The sequence below is a fragment of the Papio anubis genome, chromosome 11, assembly GCF_008728515.1.
Source record: "Papio anubis isolate 15944 chromosome 11, Panubis1.0, whole genome shotgun sequence".
Classification (NCBI taxonomy): Eukaryota; Metazoa; Chordata; class Mammalia; order Primates; family Cercopithecidae; genus Papio; species Papio anubis.
This window is the reverse complement of record NC_044986.1, coordinates 36,333,789-36,355,047: the sequence shown is the minus strand read 5'-3', so window position 1 is coordinate 36,355,047 and position 21,259 is coordinate 36,333,789. Positions and strand designations below refer to the sequence as shown.

Below are 21,259 nucleotides of genomic sequence, written 5' to 3'. Positions count from 1 at the left end.
TTGGAAGCTCTGTGATTTCAATGATGATTGTGCTTTTAATCTATGTTGTTTGTCTTTGTATAGTCTGCAGATGTGGATTCTGACTCCTGTGAGAAGTAGCTCACTGTGACAAAGCTGCCTTTGCTTTTATCGCTTTGCAAATCAAAGAAGGGGAACAGGTTGAGAACAGGCCCCCCAAAATCTGGTCCCAAAACTGGCCATAAACAAAATCTCTGCAGCACCGTGACATATTCATGATGGCCATGACGCCCATGATGGAAGATTGTGGGTTTACCGGAATGAGGGCAAGGAATCCTTGGCCCACCCACGGTGGAAAACCACTTAAAGGCGTTCTTAAAACCACAAACAATAGCATGAACGATCTGTGCCTTAAGGACATGCTCCTGCTGCAGATAACTAGCCAAACCCATCCCTTTATTTCGGCCCATCCCTTTGTTTCCCATAAAGAATACTCTTACTTCATCTATAATCTATAAAAACAAGGCTTATCATTGGCTTGCTGTTAATAAATACATGGGTAAATCTCTGTTCAGGGCTCTCAGCTCTGAAGGCTGTGAAACCCCTGATTTCCCACTTCACACCCCTATATTTCTGTGTGTGTGTCTTTAATTCCTCTAGCACTGCTGGGTTAGGGTCTCCCCAGACGAACTGGTCTCAGCAGCAGCAGGTAAGTGTGTGTGTGCAGGGTAACTGCCCTTTATAAAACCATCGGATCTCATGAGACTTATTCACGTGGGGAAAAAACCACCCCATGATTCAATTACCTTCAACCGAGTTCCTCTCATGACATGTGGGGATTATGAGAGCTACAATTCAAAATGAGATTTGGGTGGGGACACAACCAAACCATATAATTCCACCCCAGCCCCTCCCAAATCTCATGTCCTCACATTTCAAAACCAATTATGCCTCCCCAACAGTCCCCCAAAGTCTTAACTCATTTCAGCATTAACTCGAAAGTCCATAGTCCAAAGTCTCATCTGAGACAAGTCCCTTCTGCCTATGAGCCTGTAAAATCAAAAGCAAGTTAGTTACTTCCTAGGTACAATTAGGGTACAGGCATTGGGTAAATACACCCATTCCAAATGGGAGAAATTGGCCAAAACAAGGGGCTACAGGCCCTATGCAAGTCTGAAATCCAACAGGGCAGTAATTAAATCTTACAGCTCTGAAATAATCTCCTTTGACTCCACGTCTCACATCCAGGTCACACTAATGCAAGAGGTGGGTTCTCATAGTCTTGGGCAGCTCTGCCCCTGTGGCTTTCCTGGGTACATCCCCACTCCTGGTTGCTTTCACAGGCTGGCATTGAGTGTTTGCAGCTTTTCCAGACGCACAATGCAAGCTATCAGTGGATCTACAGTTCTGGGGTCTGGAGGATGGTAGCCCTCTTCTCACAACTCCACTAGGCAGTGCCCCAGTGGTGACTTTGTATGGGGGCTCCCATTCCACATTTCCCTTCTTCTGAACTGCTCTAGCAGAGGTTCTCCATGAGAGCTCCATCCCTGCAGCACATCTTTGCCTCGACATTGAGGCATTTCCACACATCCTCTGAAATCCAGGCTGAGGTTCCCAAACCTCAATTCTTGACTTCTGTGCACCCGCAGGCCCAAAACCACATGTAAACTGCCAAGGCTTGGGGCCTGTGCCCTCTGAAGCAATGTCCTGAGCTGTACACTGGCCCCTTTTAGCCATAGCTGGGACCCAGGGCACCAAGTCCAGGGACTGCACAAAGCAGCAAGGCCCTGGGCCCACCCACAGCATCATTTTTCCTTGTAGGTTTCCAGGCCTGTGATGGGAGGGGCTGCAACAAAGGTCTCTGACATGCCCTGGAGACATTTTCCCCATTGTCTTGGAAATTAGGATTTGGCTCCTCCTAGCAAGAGTGACCTTTATATAAGTTCCCAACAAGTTTCTCATCTCCATCTGAGACCACCTCAGTCTGAACTTCACTGTCCATATCACTATCAGCATTTTGGTCAAAGCTATTCAACAAGTCTCTAGGAAGTTCCAAACTTCCCCACATTTCCCTGTCTTCTGAGTCCTCTAAACTGTTCCAACCTCTGCCTGTTACTCAGTTTAAAAGTCGCTTCCACATTTTCAGGTATCCTTACAGTAGTACCCAGCTCTACTGGTACCAATTTACTGTATTAGTCTGTTCTCATGCTGTTAATAAAGACATACCAGAGACTCAGTAATTTATAAAGGAAAGACAGGTTTAATGGACTCATAGTTCCACATGGCTGGGGAGGCCTCACAATCATGGTGGAAGGCGAAGGGGGAACGAAGGCATATCTTACGTGGCAGCAGTCAAGAGAGCGTGTGCAGGGGAACTGCCCTTTATAAAAACATCAGCTCTTGTGAGACTTACTCACTATCAAGAGAACAGCACAGGAAAAACCCGCCCCCATGATTCAATTACCTCCCACTGGGTTCTTCCTACAACACATGGGGATTATGGGAGATAGAATTCAAGATGAGATTTGTGTGGGGACATAGCCAAAGCATATCATTCCCTTTTTACTTCTAATATGTTGTTATATTTAAGAATTGTATCCTTGAAACTCTTACAGAAGACATATAGTTTGTATCCATTAACAATAAAGTCTAATGGCTTGTTCTAATCCTTATTATATAAACAGTCATCTATTATATAACCAACAAATGGACATAACGCAAGCTAGAAAGGACAAGTTATCATATCTCAGTCAGGCAGAACTGAAATTCACCTGACTCATACAAACATACCCACAGTAAAAGCAATCACAACTTATAAGTGGTCCATTATACCCTAGGTACCAAAGCACTATTCCAGGAAAAATGACGGCACTTCTAAATACTAAATGTAACTAATCTACAAAGGACATTGTCAATACTACATGGATAATTAATAATAACAGTATAGTGAAAACAAGGCGTAGGTAGACTTCAAAGTTCATCTCTATTTCCTTGAAAAATTATTACATGATTTAATTAACAGTCCACATCTTCAGTTGGTGGCTAGGAGATTCCTTCTTTTCTCTGAAATGATAATGTATTATGAGAAATAACAAAAATTAAAAACTAGGAATGTGTGTCCTCAAGCCAAAAAGTAACTAAAATAGAATTTAAAACGCTTGTCTCCTCAACCTTTTTACACACTAGTTATTTTTCCTGTTCAAATGCCAATGATAAAAGCCAAATAAAATTAGAAGCAACTTCGTCTTAAATCATTGACAAGAGCCTCTTTTTTTAACATCAGCTTATTTCAGTCAAGAAGCAAGGGTCAATATAGGACTATTGTTTATAATCACTGCCAATGAGAAATCACTACCCTACCAGGAAGACCATAAAAATCATAAAATGTGTAGCACCAAAAAGAGTCTTATAATTTATTGAGTCTAAACTAATCATTTTCTGGAATTCACATCACTTTTAATTCTGAATAACTGATTCAGATCAAATTAGCATTAACATAAAAATGTGTATTAATAGCAACCATTATATTCCTGAAACAGAAACACATACATACATACATAAAACTTTCAGACTTTTATTAATGTTCAGAGCAAAACTCAAGATTCTAACACTTTCAACACAGTTGACCCTTCCAGCACTAAACTGGATCAAATATTGTACACAAGTGAGAAAGAAACTAAAAGCAACATGTATAGTTTTTCAACAGAATTCTTCCTACCTGGCCATCACCCCCAAAACTACTCCCTCCTAAACAGCACAAACAGGGAGAAGAATAAACAGGTTCAAGACTGCTCCTAGCTATTTACAAGGAACATAAGAAAAAAAGATACCTTGGAACTCGCAACACATAAGTAACACGTAAACAATCTCAGTTTCTCTTCCCTTCTGTTTTTTCTCCCCTTTCTTCCCAGGTTCATTCTCTCATTATGTCACACTTTAATTTCTTTAAGCTAGTTCTTTTCTTTTCCCCTACTTCCTCACTTTTTCTATGTGGACCATCTGGCAAAACAATATCTAAGAGATGGAAATAGTTAAAAGAGAAATCAAATGGAAGGTGAAAGATGGAAAAGAGTTATAGCGGGTTATTTTTCTTAAAGTTACCCCATATCACAAAGCCCACTAATCCCTTTCCAAAGAATACACAATACCACAATATAAAGCTAAAATTATCAAGAAACATGTTTAAGAACTTAAGAAATTTATAGGACTAAAGAAAAAACTACTGTATTTAAGCAAAAACAACCTTCCACTCTATGATATTGCAAAACAAACTAAATATACTAAAGTTCAAGAAAATAAATATATTTCTTACATAAGTGCTGAAAGCTTCTGATGAGGCATTGGTAAATCGAAGAGACAGGAAAAAAGCTTTCCCCTTGTTTGTTGTGACAAAGAAACTCTCCTTTCCCTGCCCCAGCACAGCCTACACACATTCCAGACATGTTAGAGGATACAAGGGCACATTATGAGGCCTGAAAGGCAGTACTTAGGACTCTGAACACTCATCTGCAAATACAAAAATAGAGATAAAAAACTAGACCAGTTAATTAACTGTATTTGCCAATGCATAGATGAAGCTCAAAAGGAGACTCCCATCACCACTTCAGTTATACTAGATGAAACAGTTAAAAATGTAAAAGCATAGAACAGGTAGTTTTGCAATATGGGGGAGGGGTGATCCCTACTTCACGTTACAGACAAAAAATAAATTCCAAACAAAATAAAGATCTAAATATGAAAAGCCAAATTTAAAAGCAGTAAAAAACACTATAGAATAAATTAATGCAACAGAGGAAGAGTTTCTTAAACAAGACATAAAAAGCACAATCCCCAAAGAAAGAATCATAAATTTAACTACATTAAATTTTCTGTATAACAAATGACACTACACACTAAATTTCTTAAAAATGAAGTCACAATGCCTCTAAAGAGAAATGGATAAAAGGGGAAGAAGAGTGGGAGAGAAACTTTTCACTGTATGCTCTTTTGTATTTTCTGGATTTTATATTCATGTGAACATACTATCCATTCATAATAAATAAATAAATAAATAAATCTAAAACTCTAAAAGTAATAATAAAATGCAAGATAAGCCACAGATTGAAAAAAAGATGTTTGCCATGCATATAACCAAGGATCAGTGTTCAGAATGAATCAGTAATCCTAAAAATTAATAAGGAAAAGACACTTGACTCAACAGAAAATTAGTCAAATGACATGATCAGTAATGCGGAGAAGAGGGGACCTAAGACTAATAAACATAAAAAGAATCTCAACTTCACAAGTTATCAGAATAAAGCAAATTTAAAAATAGTACCTTTCCTTACTCATCACTTAGCAAAATCAGATTCAGGTGGTATATTTTTATTCTCAGTTTGCTATGTTATTTATTTATTTTTTTTTTAGACAGAGTCTCACTCTTGCCATCCAGGCTGGAGTGCAGTGGCACAATCTCGGCTCACTGCAGCCTCTGCCTTCCAGAGGAGATATGTATATTTATTTATATATTTACTTATTTAAAATTGTGTATTGGTGTTTAATTTTATCAAATACTTATCGAAAATTTTTTGTGCATCTATTGATGATCATATAATTTTTTCCTTTATGGTAAATAATACTGATTTTCTATTGTCAAACCAACCTTGCATTTCTCTTTTTTTTTTTTTTGAGACGGAGTCTCGCTCTGTCCCCCAGGCTGGAGTGCAGTGGCCGGATCTCAGCTCACTGCAAGCTCCGCCTCCTGGGTTTACGCCATTCTCCTGCCTCAGCCTCCCGAGTAGCTGGGACTACAGGCGCTCGCCACCTCGCCCGGCTAGTTTTTTGTATTTTTAGTAGAGACGGGGTTTCACCGGGTTAGCCAGGATGGTCTCGATCTCCTGACCTTGTGATCCGCCCGTCTCGGCCTCCCAAAGTGCTGGGATTACAGGCTTGAGCCACCGCGCCCGGCCTGCATTTCTCAAATAACTCAACTTTGTTATGCTGTATTATCATTTTTATATGTTGCTGAATTTGGTTTGCTAATAGTTTAAATTTCCCATTCATTCATAAGTGTGATTAGTCTTAAATTTCCCTTTCTTATAATGTCTTCATTAGGTTTTATATCAAGGTTGTTCTAGCCTTATACACTCAGGTGGGAAATATGTTTTTTTTTTTTTTTTTTTTGTCCTTTTTTTTTTCAGAGTCTCACTCTGTTGCCTGAACTGGAGTGCAGTGGCACGATCTCAGCTCACTCACTGCAACCTCCGCCTCCCAGGTTCAAGCAATTCTCCTGCCTCAGTCTCCTGAGTAGCTGGGACTACAGGGCACATGCCACCTCGCCCATCTAATTTTTTTGTATTTTGGTAGAGACAGGATTTCATGGTGTTGCCCAGGCTGGTCTCGAACTCCTGAGCTCAGGCAATCTGCCCGCCCGGCCTCCCACAGGCATGAGCCACCGCGCCCGACCAATGTCTTATTTTTCTATTTTCTGAAAAAATTTATGTGAGATTAGTGTTATTTCTTCTTTAAATATGTGACAGAATTGGCTGATTAAGCCATCTGAACCTAGAATTTTCTCTGTGAAAAAGTTTTTCATTACACATTCCACTTATTTTGTGTTATGGGACTACTCACATTTTCCTTTACTTCTTGTGTTAATTTTGTTAAGTTGTACATTTCAAGGAATTTGTCTATTTCACATAAACCTTCAAACTTTATTGGTATAAATTTGTATATAATATCCTCTTATCTTTTTTAATATCTCTAGGTTCCATAGTAATGTCCTCCTCTTTGTTCCTGATACTGGTAATTTGTTTTTCAGTCGCGCGCAGTGGCTCAAGCCTGTAATCCCAGCACTTTGGGAGGCGAAGACGGGCGGATCACGAGGTCAGGAGATCGAGACCATCCTGGCTAACACGGTGAAACCCCATCTCTACTAAAAAATACAAAAAACTAGCCGGGCAAGGTGGCAGGCACCTGTAGTCCCAGCTACTTGGGAGGCTGAGGCAGGAGAATGGCGTAAACCCGGGAGGCCGAGCTTGCAGTGAGCTGAGATCCGGCCACTGCACTCCAGCCTGGGCGACAGAGCGAGACTCCGTCTCAAAAAAAAAAAAAAAAAATTGTTTTTCAATGTAATTAGTTTTGTCAAGGTTCCAACTTCTAGCTTTGTTGAACCTCTCTATTGTATATGTTTATTGTTTATTTCATTAGTTTCTTTTTTTTTTTTCTTCTTCCTTTGAGATGGAGTCTTGCTCTGTCTTCTAGGCCAGAGTGCAATGGCACAATCTTGGCTCACTGCAACCTCCACCTCCCAAGTTCAAGCAATTCTCCTGCCTCAGCCTCCCCAGTAGCTGGAATTAAAGGCACACACCAGCATATCCAGCTAATTTTTGTATTTTTAGTAGAGACAGGGTTTCGCCATGTTGGCCAGGCTGGTCTCAAACTCCTGACCTCAGGTGATCCACCCACCTTAGCCTCCCAAAGTGCTGGGATTATAGGCATGAGCCACCATGCCCAGCTTATTTCATTAATTTCTGCTTTTCTTTTTTTTTTTTTTTTGAGTCAGAGACTCATTCTGTCGCCCAGGCTGGAGTACAGTGGCACTATCCTGGCTCACTGCAACTTCTGCCTCCATGGTTCAAGCGCTTCTCATGCCTCAGACTCCTGAGTAGTTGGGATTACAGGTGAGTGCCATCATGCCCAGCTAATTTTTGTATTTTTAGTAGAGACAGGGTTTTCCATGTTGAGCAGGCTGGTCTCAAACTCCTGGCCTCAAGCAATCCACCCACCTCGGCTCTCAAAGTGCTGGGATTACAGGCATGAGCCACCACACCCAACCCACAACATTATTTTCTAAACAGCCAAAACTAAAAAAGCAAAATGTCCAGCAGAATTTTAATTTAATGGCTTTGTTTATTTGCAATGGAATATTACATAGTAATGAACATGGACAGACTCTAGCTATATGTACAATCATAGCTAAATCTCACAAATGAAAAGCAAAAGAAGCCACACACACACACACACACACACACACACAAACATACAACTATATACTATATGACGACATATCAAATTTTAAAAATAAACGAAACTAGTATTTAGAGATATTTGCTTAAATGGTAAACTATAAAGAGAAGCAGAAATGTATTTACCATAATATTCAGGATAATGGTTACCTTTCATGGACAGTGATTAAGAGAAGGCATGAAGGTATGAAAGAGTTCCTGAGGCCGGGTACAGTGGCTCATGCCTGTAATCCCAGCACTTTGGGAGGCCAAAGCAGGTGGATCACGAGGTCAGGCGGACGAGACCTGCCTGGCCAACATGGTGAAACCCCCGTCTCTACTAAAAAATACAAAAATTAGGCCGGGCGCAGTGGCTCAAGCCTGTAATCCCAGCACTTTGGGAGGCAAAGACGGGCGGATCACGAGGTCAGGAGATCGAGACCATCCTGGCTAACACGGTGAAACCCCGTCTCTATTAAATACAAAAAATTAGCTGGGCGCGGTGGCGGGCGCCTGTAGTCCCAGCTACTCGGGAGGCTGAGGCCGGAGAATGGCGTGAACCCGGGAGGCGGAGCTTGCAGTGAGCTGAGATCCGGCCCCTGCACTCCAGCCTGGGCGACAGAGCGAGACTCCGTCTCAAAAAAAAAAATAAAAATAAAAATAAAAATAAAAATACAAAATACAAAAATTAGCCGGGCATGGTGGTGGGCGCCTGTAATCCCAGCTACACGGGAGGCTGAGGCAGAACTGCTTGAACCCCGGAGGTGGAGGTTGCAGTGAGCTGAGATCGCGCCACTGCACTCTAGCCTGGGTGGCAGAGCAAGACCCCATCTTTAAAAAAAAAAAAAAAAAAAAAGAGTTCCTGAAGTGCTAATAACGTTCTGTGGATAAATCATTGAGCTATGGGAAAAGGGGAGCATTTGAAGCAAATATGGCAAAATTTTAAGATTTGCTGAAGCCGGGTAATGGGAAGAGTATTGATTATATTATTCTATAAACTTGTATGTATAATCGACATTTCATGACAAATTTTTTTAAAGAAACCAAGTACTGGGCTGGGCACGGTGGCTCACGCCTATAATCCCAACACTTTAGGAGGCCGAGGCAGGCGGATCACGAGGTCAGGAGATCGAGACCACTCTGGCTAACACAGTGAAACCACCCCCCCCCCGTCTCTACTAAAAATAAATTAGCCGGGCGTGCTGGCAGGCGCCTGTGGTCCCAGCTACTCGGAAGGCTGAGGCAGGAGAATAGCGTGAACACAGGAGGCGGAGCTCGCAGTGAGCAGAGATCAGGACACAGCACTCCAGCCTGGGCGACAGAGCGAGACTCCGCCTCGAAAAAAATAAAAAATAAAGAAACCAAGTAGTTTTGGCTTCAATCTCACTTCAATTTGATATAAATATTATAGAAAATCAAAGTATATACTAAAGATTAATTTCCTCATCACAAAAGTTTTTACATAGATGGCGAGAAGCAGGAAAATTAGTAGCTAGGTATGTAGGCATACAGAAATAACAAGGGCTCTGGACAACTATCCCAAAGAATGATAGAGGTAAGACCCCTCAAAAAGAACAATTTGGGGTAGGTGGCCTGCAGGAGATTGACAGGATGTTGTGCATGGCAGCTTTCCTCTGGATACCAATGCTGAGGACACCATGTCAGGGCTCTCCTGCCCACTGCTGTGGGTCGCAACTCCAAGATAACCCCAGTGCCAGTGACATCCTTCCCATCAGTCACCACTCCAGCACCAGAAACCTATGAAGGCTGCAACAGCTGTGTTTCCTGTTTTAAAGCACTGTTAATAATACCTGCTTTTAGATAGAATGTAAAGAAGATGAGAGCTACTGTTCACATAATTCAACAGTTAGAGACTGTGGTGTGGTGAACAGGACAGACTTCTGTTCTGTGCCAACTGCCACTCTGGTGCCAATCAATTCCACAGTGACACATAGATCCAGTGTTTCACACTCAGTGAATCTGAGCAGATTTGCTGAGGCTTTGTATTTTGAGTTCACAATGACTTTTTATGGATTTTGTGGAAATCTTGGGAAACACAGAAGCCTAAAGGAAATAATAACTCCCAGTATCCCAAGTTAAAACCACAACTCTGCCTTTCTCTTCTACAACTCCCACCACAGTTACTACATCAGGTACAACAAATACCACTTTCACTCCAACCTCACAATCTGCGCAGAAGTCTACTTTTGATGCAGTCAGTTTTGCTGGAAGAACTGTCCTTGTCTTTGGTATACAGGCTATAGTTTTCTTTCTTTATAAATTCTACAAATCTAAGAATCAAACTTATACTCTGTAAACAGACCCATCACACTGATAAGGACTGGAGATTCATTCACGTAACTCACTGAAACCAAAATACTATCTTTCAAGATGTCCCACATGGAAGACGCTATTCCAGGATCTTTCAATTTCCAAAAGATGCATATAAGCTATTTGAGAGCATCATCCCTGAAGAAAAAAATCAATTAAATCATTTTGTTCAACAGGAAAATTTTAAATATTCTGCATGAATCCTTGTGGCAGTCTTCTTTTATTTTAAATGGTTGCTGCTTTGGGATTATGTTTCTTTTTTTCTTGACAAGCCAAACATAACTTTCTGTAAGTGACAGAAAATGCTGTCTTGTGCAGACAATGTCAGGACTCTTAACAGTTTAAATTTAGTCACTTTAAAGCCTGAAAGATGTATTATTTTCATCCTAACTCAAGATATAATTTAGTGAACAGAATTGAGAAGAGTGTGCCAAATGAGTATCAATCAGGTGGACTGTGCCCTATCATGTCAAAGCGGCATAAATCTATCAATCTAGTAATACTAAAAAAATAATAATTTGTATAACCTACTTATAGTCTACAATTACCACTTTTACCACTAGATGGAACCCTACATGTAAGGTGATATGCTCAGTGAAAGGACTGGAAACAATCCACAGCTGAAAAATCAATTACAGAAAAATGAAATGCAAGTGCTTCTAAGGCATGTTGAAGCCATGAATCTGCAAAATTCAAGGCAGTTTAAAAAAAAAAAAAAAAACTGCATCCTGCAGATGTATCTTTTGGCTGACTATACCAAAACTGCATACCCACAAAACTAAATGTTTCCTCCCTGGTGAATTGCCTAACTTCATTTGTTTTCCAAGAACCACAACCTTGGCAAGATTTATCAAAATACGAGCTATATTTAAAGTTGTCTAAATCTGATTTACCACCCTCAGAGAAGTATTCACTCTCTCTTACTGCTTTTTCAACTCTAAAAGGCTCTGAAACATGGCTTTAACTGTGTCACTTTGTTGGAAAGCTGTTAGATAAGAAATACAACTATCAAAGAAAAGACTGTATTCTTCCCTCTTTCTACATATCAAATTTAAGGCAGTATCATGAAAGTTGTACATAAAGAGAGAAGAGAAAACTAAACAGGCCCTATATGCCCAAGCTGGTGGTGCTTTTTAATATCAGAGACAGTTCAACATTAATAAGTAGTACCACAATTCAGGGAACGATATCCAATTTCTTAGATAAAATTTTTGAAATATTTATACCCTAAGGTCTGCCCTTAAGAATAGCTGTGCAATGTTTTGTAGTATAAGCTACAAAATTATCTCTAATTTAGACTCCAAAAGTCTGAAAATATATTTGGCCCCTATATTTGATCTCAACCTGAACAAATTTCTTTCTTGCTTGCTTGTGTGTGTGTGTTTTATTTTAGTTTTCTTTTTTTTGAGACTGGGTCTCCCCTTGTTGCCCAGGCTAGAGCACAATGGCACAATCATGACTCACTGTAGCCTCAACTGCCTGAGCTCAAGCAATTCCCCCACATCGGCCTCCCAAGTAGCTGGTACCACAGACATGCACCACCAACACCTGGCTAATTTTTTTTACTATTTGTAGAAACAAGTCTTTCTATGTTGCCCAGGTCTCAAATTCCTGGGCCTAAGTGATCCTCCCACCTCGGCCTCCCAAAGTGCTGGGACCACAGGCATGAGCCACCACGCCTAGCCCAGATTTCAAACTAATAATACAACTTAACCAAAATTAAATTGGCAAACTATTCTGAGATGAAAAAACTCTTGATTGCCTACCTTCTTAACCTAAACATTTTTGGAATCCTAATCTAAGATTCTGCCCAATGGAATGACAATGTAATATTCTCAGTCAAGAATGATGAGTATCAATAATGCCAATGTATTGACTTATTTATTTGCTTGGTAATTTTTATCTTTTTGGGTGTCATATGAATAAGCATTAATTCTGTTGCTGACACCTTCCTTAATTTTCCTCCCTCACACTAGTGTACAATGGGAAGAAAGTTATTTGTATTAAGAAAGTAACATCTGGCAGGGCACGGGAGCTCACGCCTGTAATCTCAGCACTTTGGGAGGCCGAGGTGGGTGGATCACAAGGTCAGGAGTTCAAGACCATCCTGGATTACATGGTGAAACCCTGTCTCTACTAAAAATACAAAAAAAAAATTAGCAGAGAGTGATGGCAGGCGCCTGTAGTCCCAGCTACTTGGAAGGCTCAGGCAGGAGAATGGCGTGAACCCGGGAGGCGGAGCTTGCAGTGAGATGAGATCGCGCCACTGCATTCCAGCCTGGGCAACAGAGTGAGACTCTCTCAAAAAAAAAAAAGAAAAGAAAAAAGAAAGTAACATCTGGCACAGCGGTTCACATCTATAATCCCAGCACTTTGGGAGCCCGAGGTGGGCAGACTTTTAAGTGCCATGAGTCTCAGGCACTTATAACTGGAAGTACTTCTATGTATGATCAGATTAGGTCCTAAAAGACTAATTCTATATTCATTTGTTCCAAAGTCCAGAGTGACACATACTATCCAAGAGACAGCTAATGGTTTTTGTTCTGGCATATGACTTGTTCATATCTACAGAAGCTCACAAATTGAAAATTCTTAAGAGTTTCTGGCGGCCAGGTGCAGTGGCTCACGCCTGTAATCCCAGCACTTTGGAAGGCCGAGGCGGGCGGATCATGAGGTCAGGAGATCGAGACCATCCTGGCTAACACGCTGAAACCCAGTCTCTACTAAAAAAAAAAAAAAAAAAAAAATTACAAAAAATTAGCCGGGCGAGGTGGCAGGCGCCTGTAGTGCTAGCTACTCAGGAGGCTGAGGCAGGAGAATGGCATGAACCGGGGAGGCAGAGTTTGCAGTGAGCCGAGATCACGCCACTGCACTCCAGCCTGGGTGACAGAGCGAGACTCCGTCTCAAAAAATAAAAATAAAAAAAGTTTCTGGCCAGGCACAGTGGCTCATGCCTATAATTCCAACACCTTGTGAGGACAAGGTGGCAGGATCACTTGAGCCTAGGAGTTCAAGACCAGTCTAGGTGACATGACGAGACTCTGTCTCTACAAAAAAAAAAAAGAAAGAAAGAAAGAAAATGTTTTTAAATTAGCCAGGCATGATTGCTTGAGTCTCTGGTCCCAACTACTCAGGAGGCTGAGGTGGGAGGATCACCTGAGTCCAGGAGGTCAAGGCTGCAGCAAGGTGTGTTCTTGCCTCTGCCACTCCAGCCTGAGTAATAATAGAGCGACACCCTGTCTCAACAAAGAAAAGACTTTCTATACTTTTAGTCAGCCAGAAGTATTCAATATTCCACAAACTTAACCATAAATCTTTTCACCAACCAGCATAGGAAGGTGAATTGCTTTTCTGAGACATATGGTACCCACACAAGAAATTAGTCACTCATGTGTCATTTAAAATCAATCCAATCATGATCTACTGATTCCTTTGTAACTTTAAGGTATTGTAAGGTATAGGGACAAAAATTAAGGTAAGTCTCTGGCCTCCAGGAATTGAAAATTCACTAAGTGCTACACAATTTCAAATAGTAGCTGAAGACCACAACACAAAAGAAGATACAAGATCATTAATAGCCAAACCCATGATACAGACAATAAAGGCTCTAAGAATTCAGGAGAGACTCTTTCACCCATATACAAGAGATGTGAGCTAGATCTTAAAAGACCAGTAGGATTTAGACAGTGGGGGAAAAATGATAGCTAATACTTAAGGTGCTTTTTGGTTTCTCGGGGTTTTATTAAGAAACATAAAGTGTTTTCACCACACATTAGTGGCCGACCCTTTTCAAAACATAAATTTAAAGAGAGGTACACGGGGAGTTACAGAGACAGCACAGTGGATATCTGCTGCTTTTGCCTTCCCAATATCTATTTTCCCCTTCCTCTGGTAACAGCACCCCCATTTTCTTTTAAGCAATAAACTTCTCAGCCAGGCGCAGTGGCTCACACCTGTAATCCCAGCACTTTGGGAGGCCGAGGGGGGCGGATTACAAGGTCAGGAGATGGAGACCATCCTGGCTAACGCGGTGAAACCCCGTCTCTACAAAAAATACAAAAAATTAGCCGGGCATGGTGGCGCCCGCCTCTAGTCCCAGCAACTCAGGAGGCTGAGGCAGGAGAATGACGTGAACCTGGGAGGTAGAGTTGCAGTGAGCCAAGATCACGCCACTGCACTCCAGCCTGGGTGACAGAGCGAGACTCCGTCTCAAAAAAAAAAAAGAAAAAAAAAACTTCTCCCCATCTTTCAAATCTATGCGATCTGGTGGTCACTGGCTGTGAGCATGTCACCCAAGCTTAACCAGGTGAAACATTTTATTCCCTTCACGAATCCAGGCAAAGGCCCGCAAGTCAAACCAGGACAAAAAGTCTCAACTCCAAGACTCTAGTGAAATCCTAAAATTGCTAAGTTGGTGGGATGTAAGACTGACACCGTTGGTGGTCCATTACTGCCACTTTTTATACAGAATCTGCCTTCTTAGGAAGCAAAAACAGAGGAAACCAGATCTAAGACAGTAAAGAGGTAGATATCTAGTGACACTGAGATTTGAGATTTTCCATACAGATTAAACCATACTTGATTTATCCCCTGGGCTTTTCAGTTTCTTGAGCCAATTTTAGAGTCTCTTTTTGCTTAAGCTAGTTTTAGTTTCTATCGCATATAACTGAAAGAATCCTAACAAATATGAATGTGTAAGTCTGTTTGTCCCAGTATGAATCTGAGCCCTCCCTTCTGTATCTTCCCCTTCAGAGCAATGTCTCTGCCATTCAGTCAACCATGGCCATGCCATCTCCAGCAAGGTCTGGAACTCTGCCCTAGGGAACCTCTTCCTTGTACATTCTATCTCAGCCGATTCCTGTATCTATTTCTATATTTTTTAGAGATCTCTTTACTTCTTACTAGCCAATCCCTTGTTACTCGAATCCTCAGTTATAGTTAATAACCTATTAAACATTCTCTGTTTAAATTACTACGTAGTTTCCTTTCTCTTTTTTTTTTTTTTTGAGACAGAGTCTTGCTCTTGTCACCCAGGCTGGAGTGCAATGGTGCGATCTTGGCTCACTGCAATCTCTGCCTCCCGGGTTCAAGTGATTCTCCTGCCTCAGGCTCCCGAGTAGCTGAGATTACAGGTGCCTGCCACCATGCCTGGCTAATTTTTGTATTTTTAGTAGAGACGGGGTTTCACCATATTGGCCAGTCTGGTCTCGAACTCCTGATCTCAGGCAATCCGCCCACCTCAGCATCCCAAAGTGCTGGGATTACAGGCGTGAGCCACCGCGCCTAGCTATTACTATGTAGTTTCTATGGCCTAGTTGAACTTGGTTTATATCAGGTAATAGTAGCAAAACATCAGCACAAAATAAATAGACTCCAGCATCTGTGGAAACAACCCATCCTAAAAGATGGTTAGTAAAAGTGTAGGTGAAAGTGTTCACTGAAGGTGACCAGAGGGCATCTTCGGGAGGCAGTGTGGTTCACCGGATACCTCACAGGCTTTGGGGCAGACAATCTGGGCTTTGATTCTGAGTCTGCCACTTCATAACCGTTCTCAGTCTCGGTTTCCTCATCTCTAAACTAAGTATAATAATTCCTCATGGGGCTGCAGTGAGGACTAAAAAAGAAAATAATTGTATTCCAGCCAGGCGTGGTGGCTCACGCCTGTAATCTCAACACTTTGGGAGGTTGAGGTGGGCGGATTGCCTGAGGTCAGGAGTTCGAGACCAACCTGGCCAACATAGTGAAACCCCGTCTCTACTAAAAATCAAAAATTAGCCGGCATGGTGGCGAGTGCCTGTAGTCCCAGCTACTTGGGAGAATTGCTTGAACCTGGGAGGTTGCAGTGAGCTGAGATCATGCCACCGTACTTCTGCCTGGGCAACAGAGCAAGACTCAGTCTCAAAAAAGAAAAAAAAGAAAGAAAGAAAATACTTGTATTTCAATCACTCTTTTGCTATACTGTTTCCAACCGGAAATGATGCACTTATTGGGAGGAAATTGTGAAACCAAGATATAGAAATCAGGTCTTGGATAGGTCACATTTTAGATAACAGACAAAGTTTAAGACTCAGAAGGAACCAGAAGTGGTGGCTCACACCTGTAATCCCAGCACTTTGGGGTGCCAAGGTGGGAGGATGGCATGAGCCTAAGAGTTTAAGACCAGCCTGGGCAACATAGTGAAACTTCATCTCTATCAAAAAAAAAAAAAAAAAAAAACTATCTCAATGTTAATAATGGTTGTATCTATCTGGTAAATTGGACTGACTTATTTACTTTTTTTCTACATATTTTTCTTTTTCCTTTTTTTTTTTTTCCAGAGACAGGGTCTCACTCTGGCACCCAGGCTGGAGCACAGTGGTGTCATCATAGCTCACTGCAGCCTCAAGCTCCTGGGTTCAAGCAATCCTCCCACTTCAGCCTCCCCAGTACCTGGGACTACAGGTGCACACCACCACACCTGGCTTTTTTCTCTTATTTTTATTTGTATTTTTTGTTTTTTGTTTTTGAGACAGTCTCACTCTGTTTCCCAAGCTAGAGTACAGCGGTGCAATCTCGGCTCACTGCCAAGTCCGCCTCCCAGGTTCAAGCGATTCTCCTGCCTCAGCCTCTTGAGTAGCTGGGATTACAGACATGCGACACCACGCCCAGCTAAATTTTTGTCTTTTTAGTAGAGACAGGGTTTCACCGTGTTGGCCAGGCTGGTCTCAAACTACTGACCTCAAGTGATCCCCCACACCTTGGCCTCCCAAAGTGCTGGGATTACAGGCGTGAGACACTGAGCCCAGCCTCCGGTTTCTTTCTACACATTTTTCTAGCCTTCTGTAGTAAATATTATATAAGTTTATTTCATAGCGGGGAAAGAGGGGAAAAAGTATACACTGGGGTTTTTTTGAGGCAGTCTTGCGCAGTTGCCCATGCTAGAGTGGTGGCATAATCACGGCTCACTGCATCCTCGACCTCCCAGGCTCAAGCAATCCTCCTGCCTCAGCCTGCCTAGTAGCTGAGACCACAGGCGTATGCCACCATGCCTGGCTAATTTTTTTTATTTTTAGTAGAGACAATGTCTTGCTAGGTTGCCTAGGCTGGTCTCAAACTCCTGGGCTCAAGTGATCCTACCACCTCAGCTTCCCAAAGTGACAGGATTACAGGTGTGAGCCACCACTCTCAGCCAAACTATACACTCTTAACAAAAAAGAAAGAAAGAAAAAAAAAGTATATATATTTTTTTTAATACTTTTTTTTTTTTTTTTTCTGTGAGACTGAGTCTCGCTCTGTTGCCCAGGCTGGAGTGCAATGGTGTGATCTCAGTTCACCACAACCTCCACCTCCCAGGTTCAAGCAATTCTCCTGCCTCAGCCTCCCAAGTAGCTGGGATTACAGGTGCACGCCACTGCGCCCAGGTAATTTTTTGTATTTTTAGTAGAGACAGGGTTTCACCATGCTGGCCAGGCTGGTCTTAAACTCCTGACCTCAGGTGATCTGCCCGCCTCGGCCTCCCAAAGTCCTGGGATTACAGGCATGAGTCACTGTGCAAGGCTGAAAGTATATACTCTTAAAGCTTCAATGGATTTGTAGGTTATAGATGCTCCATATAAAAAATGGCTGGACGGCCGGGCGCGGTGGCTCAAGCCTGTAATCCCAGCACTTTGGGAGGCCGAGACGGGCGGATCACGAGGTCAGGAGTTCGAGACCATCCTGGCTAACACGGTGAAACCCCATCTCTACTAAAAAAAAAAAAATACAAAAAAAACACTAGCCGGGCGAGGTGGTGGGCGCCTGTAGTCCCAGCTACTCGGGAGGCTGAGGCAGGAGAATGGCGTAAAAACCCGGGAGGCGGAGCTTGCAATGAGCTGAGATCCGGCCACTGCACTCCAGCCTGGGCGACACAGCAAGACTCCGTCTCAAAAAAAAAAAAAAAAAAAAATGGCTGGACACAGAACAATGCAAATGTAGTTAACATTAATTAACTATACACTTAATAGGTAAGATGATACATGGTTATGTTTTTTAATACAATTTTTTTAAACAAATTTATTTTTATTTTTACTTATTTTTTTTTTTTAACAACAGGGTCTCAGTCACCCAGGCCAGAGTGTAGTGGCGGCATTCTAGCTTCCTGCAGCCTCAAACTCTTGAGATCAAGTGATCCTCCTGCTTCAGCCTCCCAAGTAGCTGGGACTGTGGGTATGTGCCACTATATCCAGATTAATTTTCTTTCTCTCTCTGTTGCCCAGGCTGGAGTACAGTGGCATGATCTCGGCTCACTGCAACCTCCACCTCCCGGGTTCAAGCAATTCTGCCTCAGCCTCCCCAGTAGCTGGGATTACAGGCACGCGCCACACACCCAGCTAATTTTTATATTTTTAGTAGAGACAGTGTTTCACCATGTTGGCCAGGCTGGTATCGAACTCCTGACCTCAAGTGATCTGCCCGCCTCAGCCTCCCAAAGTGCTGCAATTACAGGCATGAGCCACCACACCTGGCCTAAGCCAAATTTAATGTTTACAACAAAAAGTGTACAGATTTCCAGTATCACTCTTTATAATACTACCAACCCACTTGTTCTGACCAAAGAAAACTTGTGCAACAGTATCTGCTTTGCTTTATGCTGTGGTTTCATGCCACTTACCAGTTTATGCAGATTAATTTTAAAATTCTATTTTCTTCCTTCCCCTCCTTCCAAGACAGGCCTTGTTTACAAATATGATCAAACTCTCAACCTGATCATTGATAAAATGTAAAATAAAACCATATTCAAGAAAATCCCCTGAAGAAATCTACTCCTCATTACCCTTCAGATAGAATTTAACAGCACAGGCCAGGCACGGTGGCTCACACCTGTAATCCCAGCACTTTGGGAGGCCGAGGCAGGCGAATCACAAGGTCAGGAGATTGAGATCATCCTGGCTAACACGGTGAAACCCCGTCCCTACTAAAAATACAAAAAAAAAAAATTAGCCAGGCATGGTGGCGGGCACCTGTAGTCCCAGCTACTCAGGAGGCTGAGGCAGGAGAATGGTGTGAAACTGGGAGATGAAGTTTGCAGTGAACCGAGATCGCGCCACTGCACTCCAGCCTGGGCGACAGAGCAAGACTCTATCTCAAAAAAAAAAAAAAAAAAAGAAAAAAGAATTTAACAGCACAAATACAAAACTAGATTCAGATATTTAAACCAGGTTTTCTCACTTACCTTGTGATATAAGGACAAGTCTTCCTGGGATCAATAAAAGTTGAATCATTTTTCTCAAAGGAACACATTACTGTCTTATTACAGAAAAAGCAATTAACAAAAAAGGCTTAGGCCAGGTGCAGTGGCTCACACCTGTAATCCCAACACTTTGGGAGGCCAAGGCGGGTGAATCACCTGAGGTCAGGAGTTTGAGACCAGCCTGGCTGACATGATGAAACCCGTCTCTACTAAAAATACAAAAATTAGCTGGATATGGTGGCACATGCCTGTAGTTCCCAGCTACTCAGGAGGCTGAGGCAGGAGAATTGCCTGAACCCAGAAGGTGGAGGTTACAGTGAGCCAACATTGCACCACTGCACTCCAGCCTGTGCCACAGAGTGAGACTCCGTCTCAAAAAAACAAGGCTTAGGAAGTCATGTTTACTAACCAGTATTCCATACCTAAGGTATACGTAAATTAACAGGATATAGAACCCTTTCCACATCTTCAGGCACCTCCCCTGTCCTCCAGAAACATTTCCAGGCATTCTACAGTCTGTTCCTAAGCTGGCTCTTCATGTAATAATAGTTAGCACTTTCTTTTAATGTCTCTTTTTAATTAAAAAATACTAAGCTGTGTGTATTTCCCTACTGCCAATTATGAGGAGAAGTAGCTTTATTTCATTTCTGGCTTTCGCCTTTTCTCTTTGACCCTTAAAGGTCTCTATTATGTTTATACTGTTATTGGTAAAGTGGATAGTTTCTTTTTTTGTTTTTGTTGTTGTTGTTGTTGTTTGTACAGGGTCTCACTCTGTCACCCAGGCTAGAGTGCAATGGCAGGATGATGGCTCTTTGCAGCCTCCACCTCCCGAGCTCAAGTGATCCTCCCACCTTAGCCTCCCAAGTAGCTGGGACCACAGGCGTGCATCACCACACCTGACTATGTGTTTTCATGTTTTTATAGAGGCTCCCTATGTTGCCCAAGCTAGTCTCAAACTCCTGGCCTCAGGTGATCCTCCTGTCTCTGCCTCCCCCTCCCAAAATACTGGGATTACAGGCGTGAGCCACCATGCCTGGCAGTGGATATTTTCTATTTGTGAATTCCCCTTTAGTACTGTCCGCTTAAGAGTAACTTGAAAGTATAACAAATGAAATGTGTTAAATTGTAAAGGACCATTCTACTTAATAAAGACCAGAAACGGAAGGGAGGGGGTGTTCCTCATCAACAGGTCAAAAACATAACACGGGAATCTTTATAGGCAGAGCAATGTTTCCTTGTTTAAATCGTTGGCCAGGTGCAGTGGCTCACACCTATAATCCCAACACTTTGGGGGCCAAGAGGAATGCTTGAGCCCAGGAGTTTGAGGCCCACCTGAGCAACATAGGGAGACTCAGTCCCTAGAATAAATTTTAAAAATTAGCTGAGTGTGGTGGCGCATGCCTGTGGTCCCAGCTACTTGAGAGGCTGAGTTGGGAGGATTGCTTGAGCCCAGCAGGTCATGGCTATAGTGAGCCATGATCGTGCCACTACACTTCAGCCTGGGTCACAAAGTGAGATCCAGTCTCAAAAAAAAAATCATAATAAGTTTTTAAAAATAAATCTTTTGGCTGGGTATGATGGCTCACACCTGTAATCCCAACACTTTGGGAGGCTGAGGCAGGCGGATGGCCTGAGGTCGGGAGTTCAAGACCAGCCTGACCAACATGGAGAAACCCCGTCTCTACTAAAAACACAAAATTAGCCAGGCGTGGTGGCATATGCCTGTAATCCCAGCTACTCGGGACACTGAGGCAGGAGAATCGCTTGAATCCAGGAG

At 42.3% G+C, this 21,259-nt stretch overlaps 1 protein-coding gene across 8 annotated transcripts in view; it reads right to left on the bottom strand.

The window, feature by feature from the left end:
• ARHGAP19 (Rho GTPase activating protein 19) overlaps positions 1-21,259 on the bottom strand; it is a 135,711-nt gene that overhangs the window by 52,053 nt on the left and 62,399 nt on the right. The window contains exon 1 of one of the 8 annotated variants that reach the window (XM_031652151.1): positions 4,271-5,352. The exons of the other annotated variants lie outside the window; for them this stretch is intronic. Coding sequence (XP_031508011.1) covers positions 4,271-4,299 — 29 coding nt within the window. The 5' untranslated portion in view covers positions 4,300-5,352. Of the gene's footprint in view, positions 1-4,270; positions 5,353-21,259 lie in introns of those variants that run through there. 8 annotated transcript variants of the gene reach the window in all.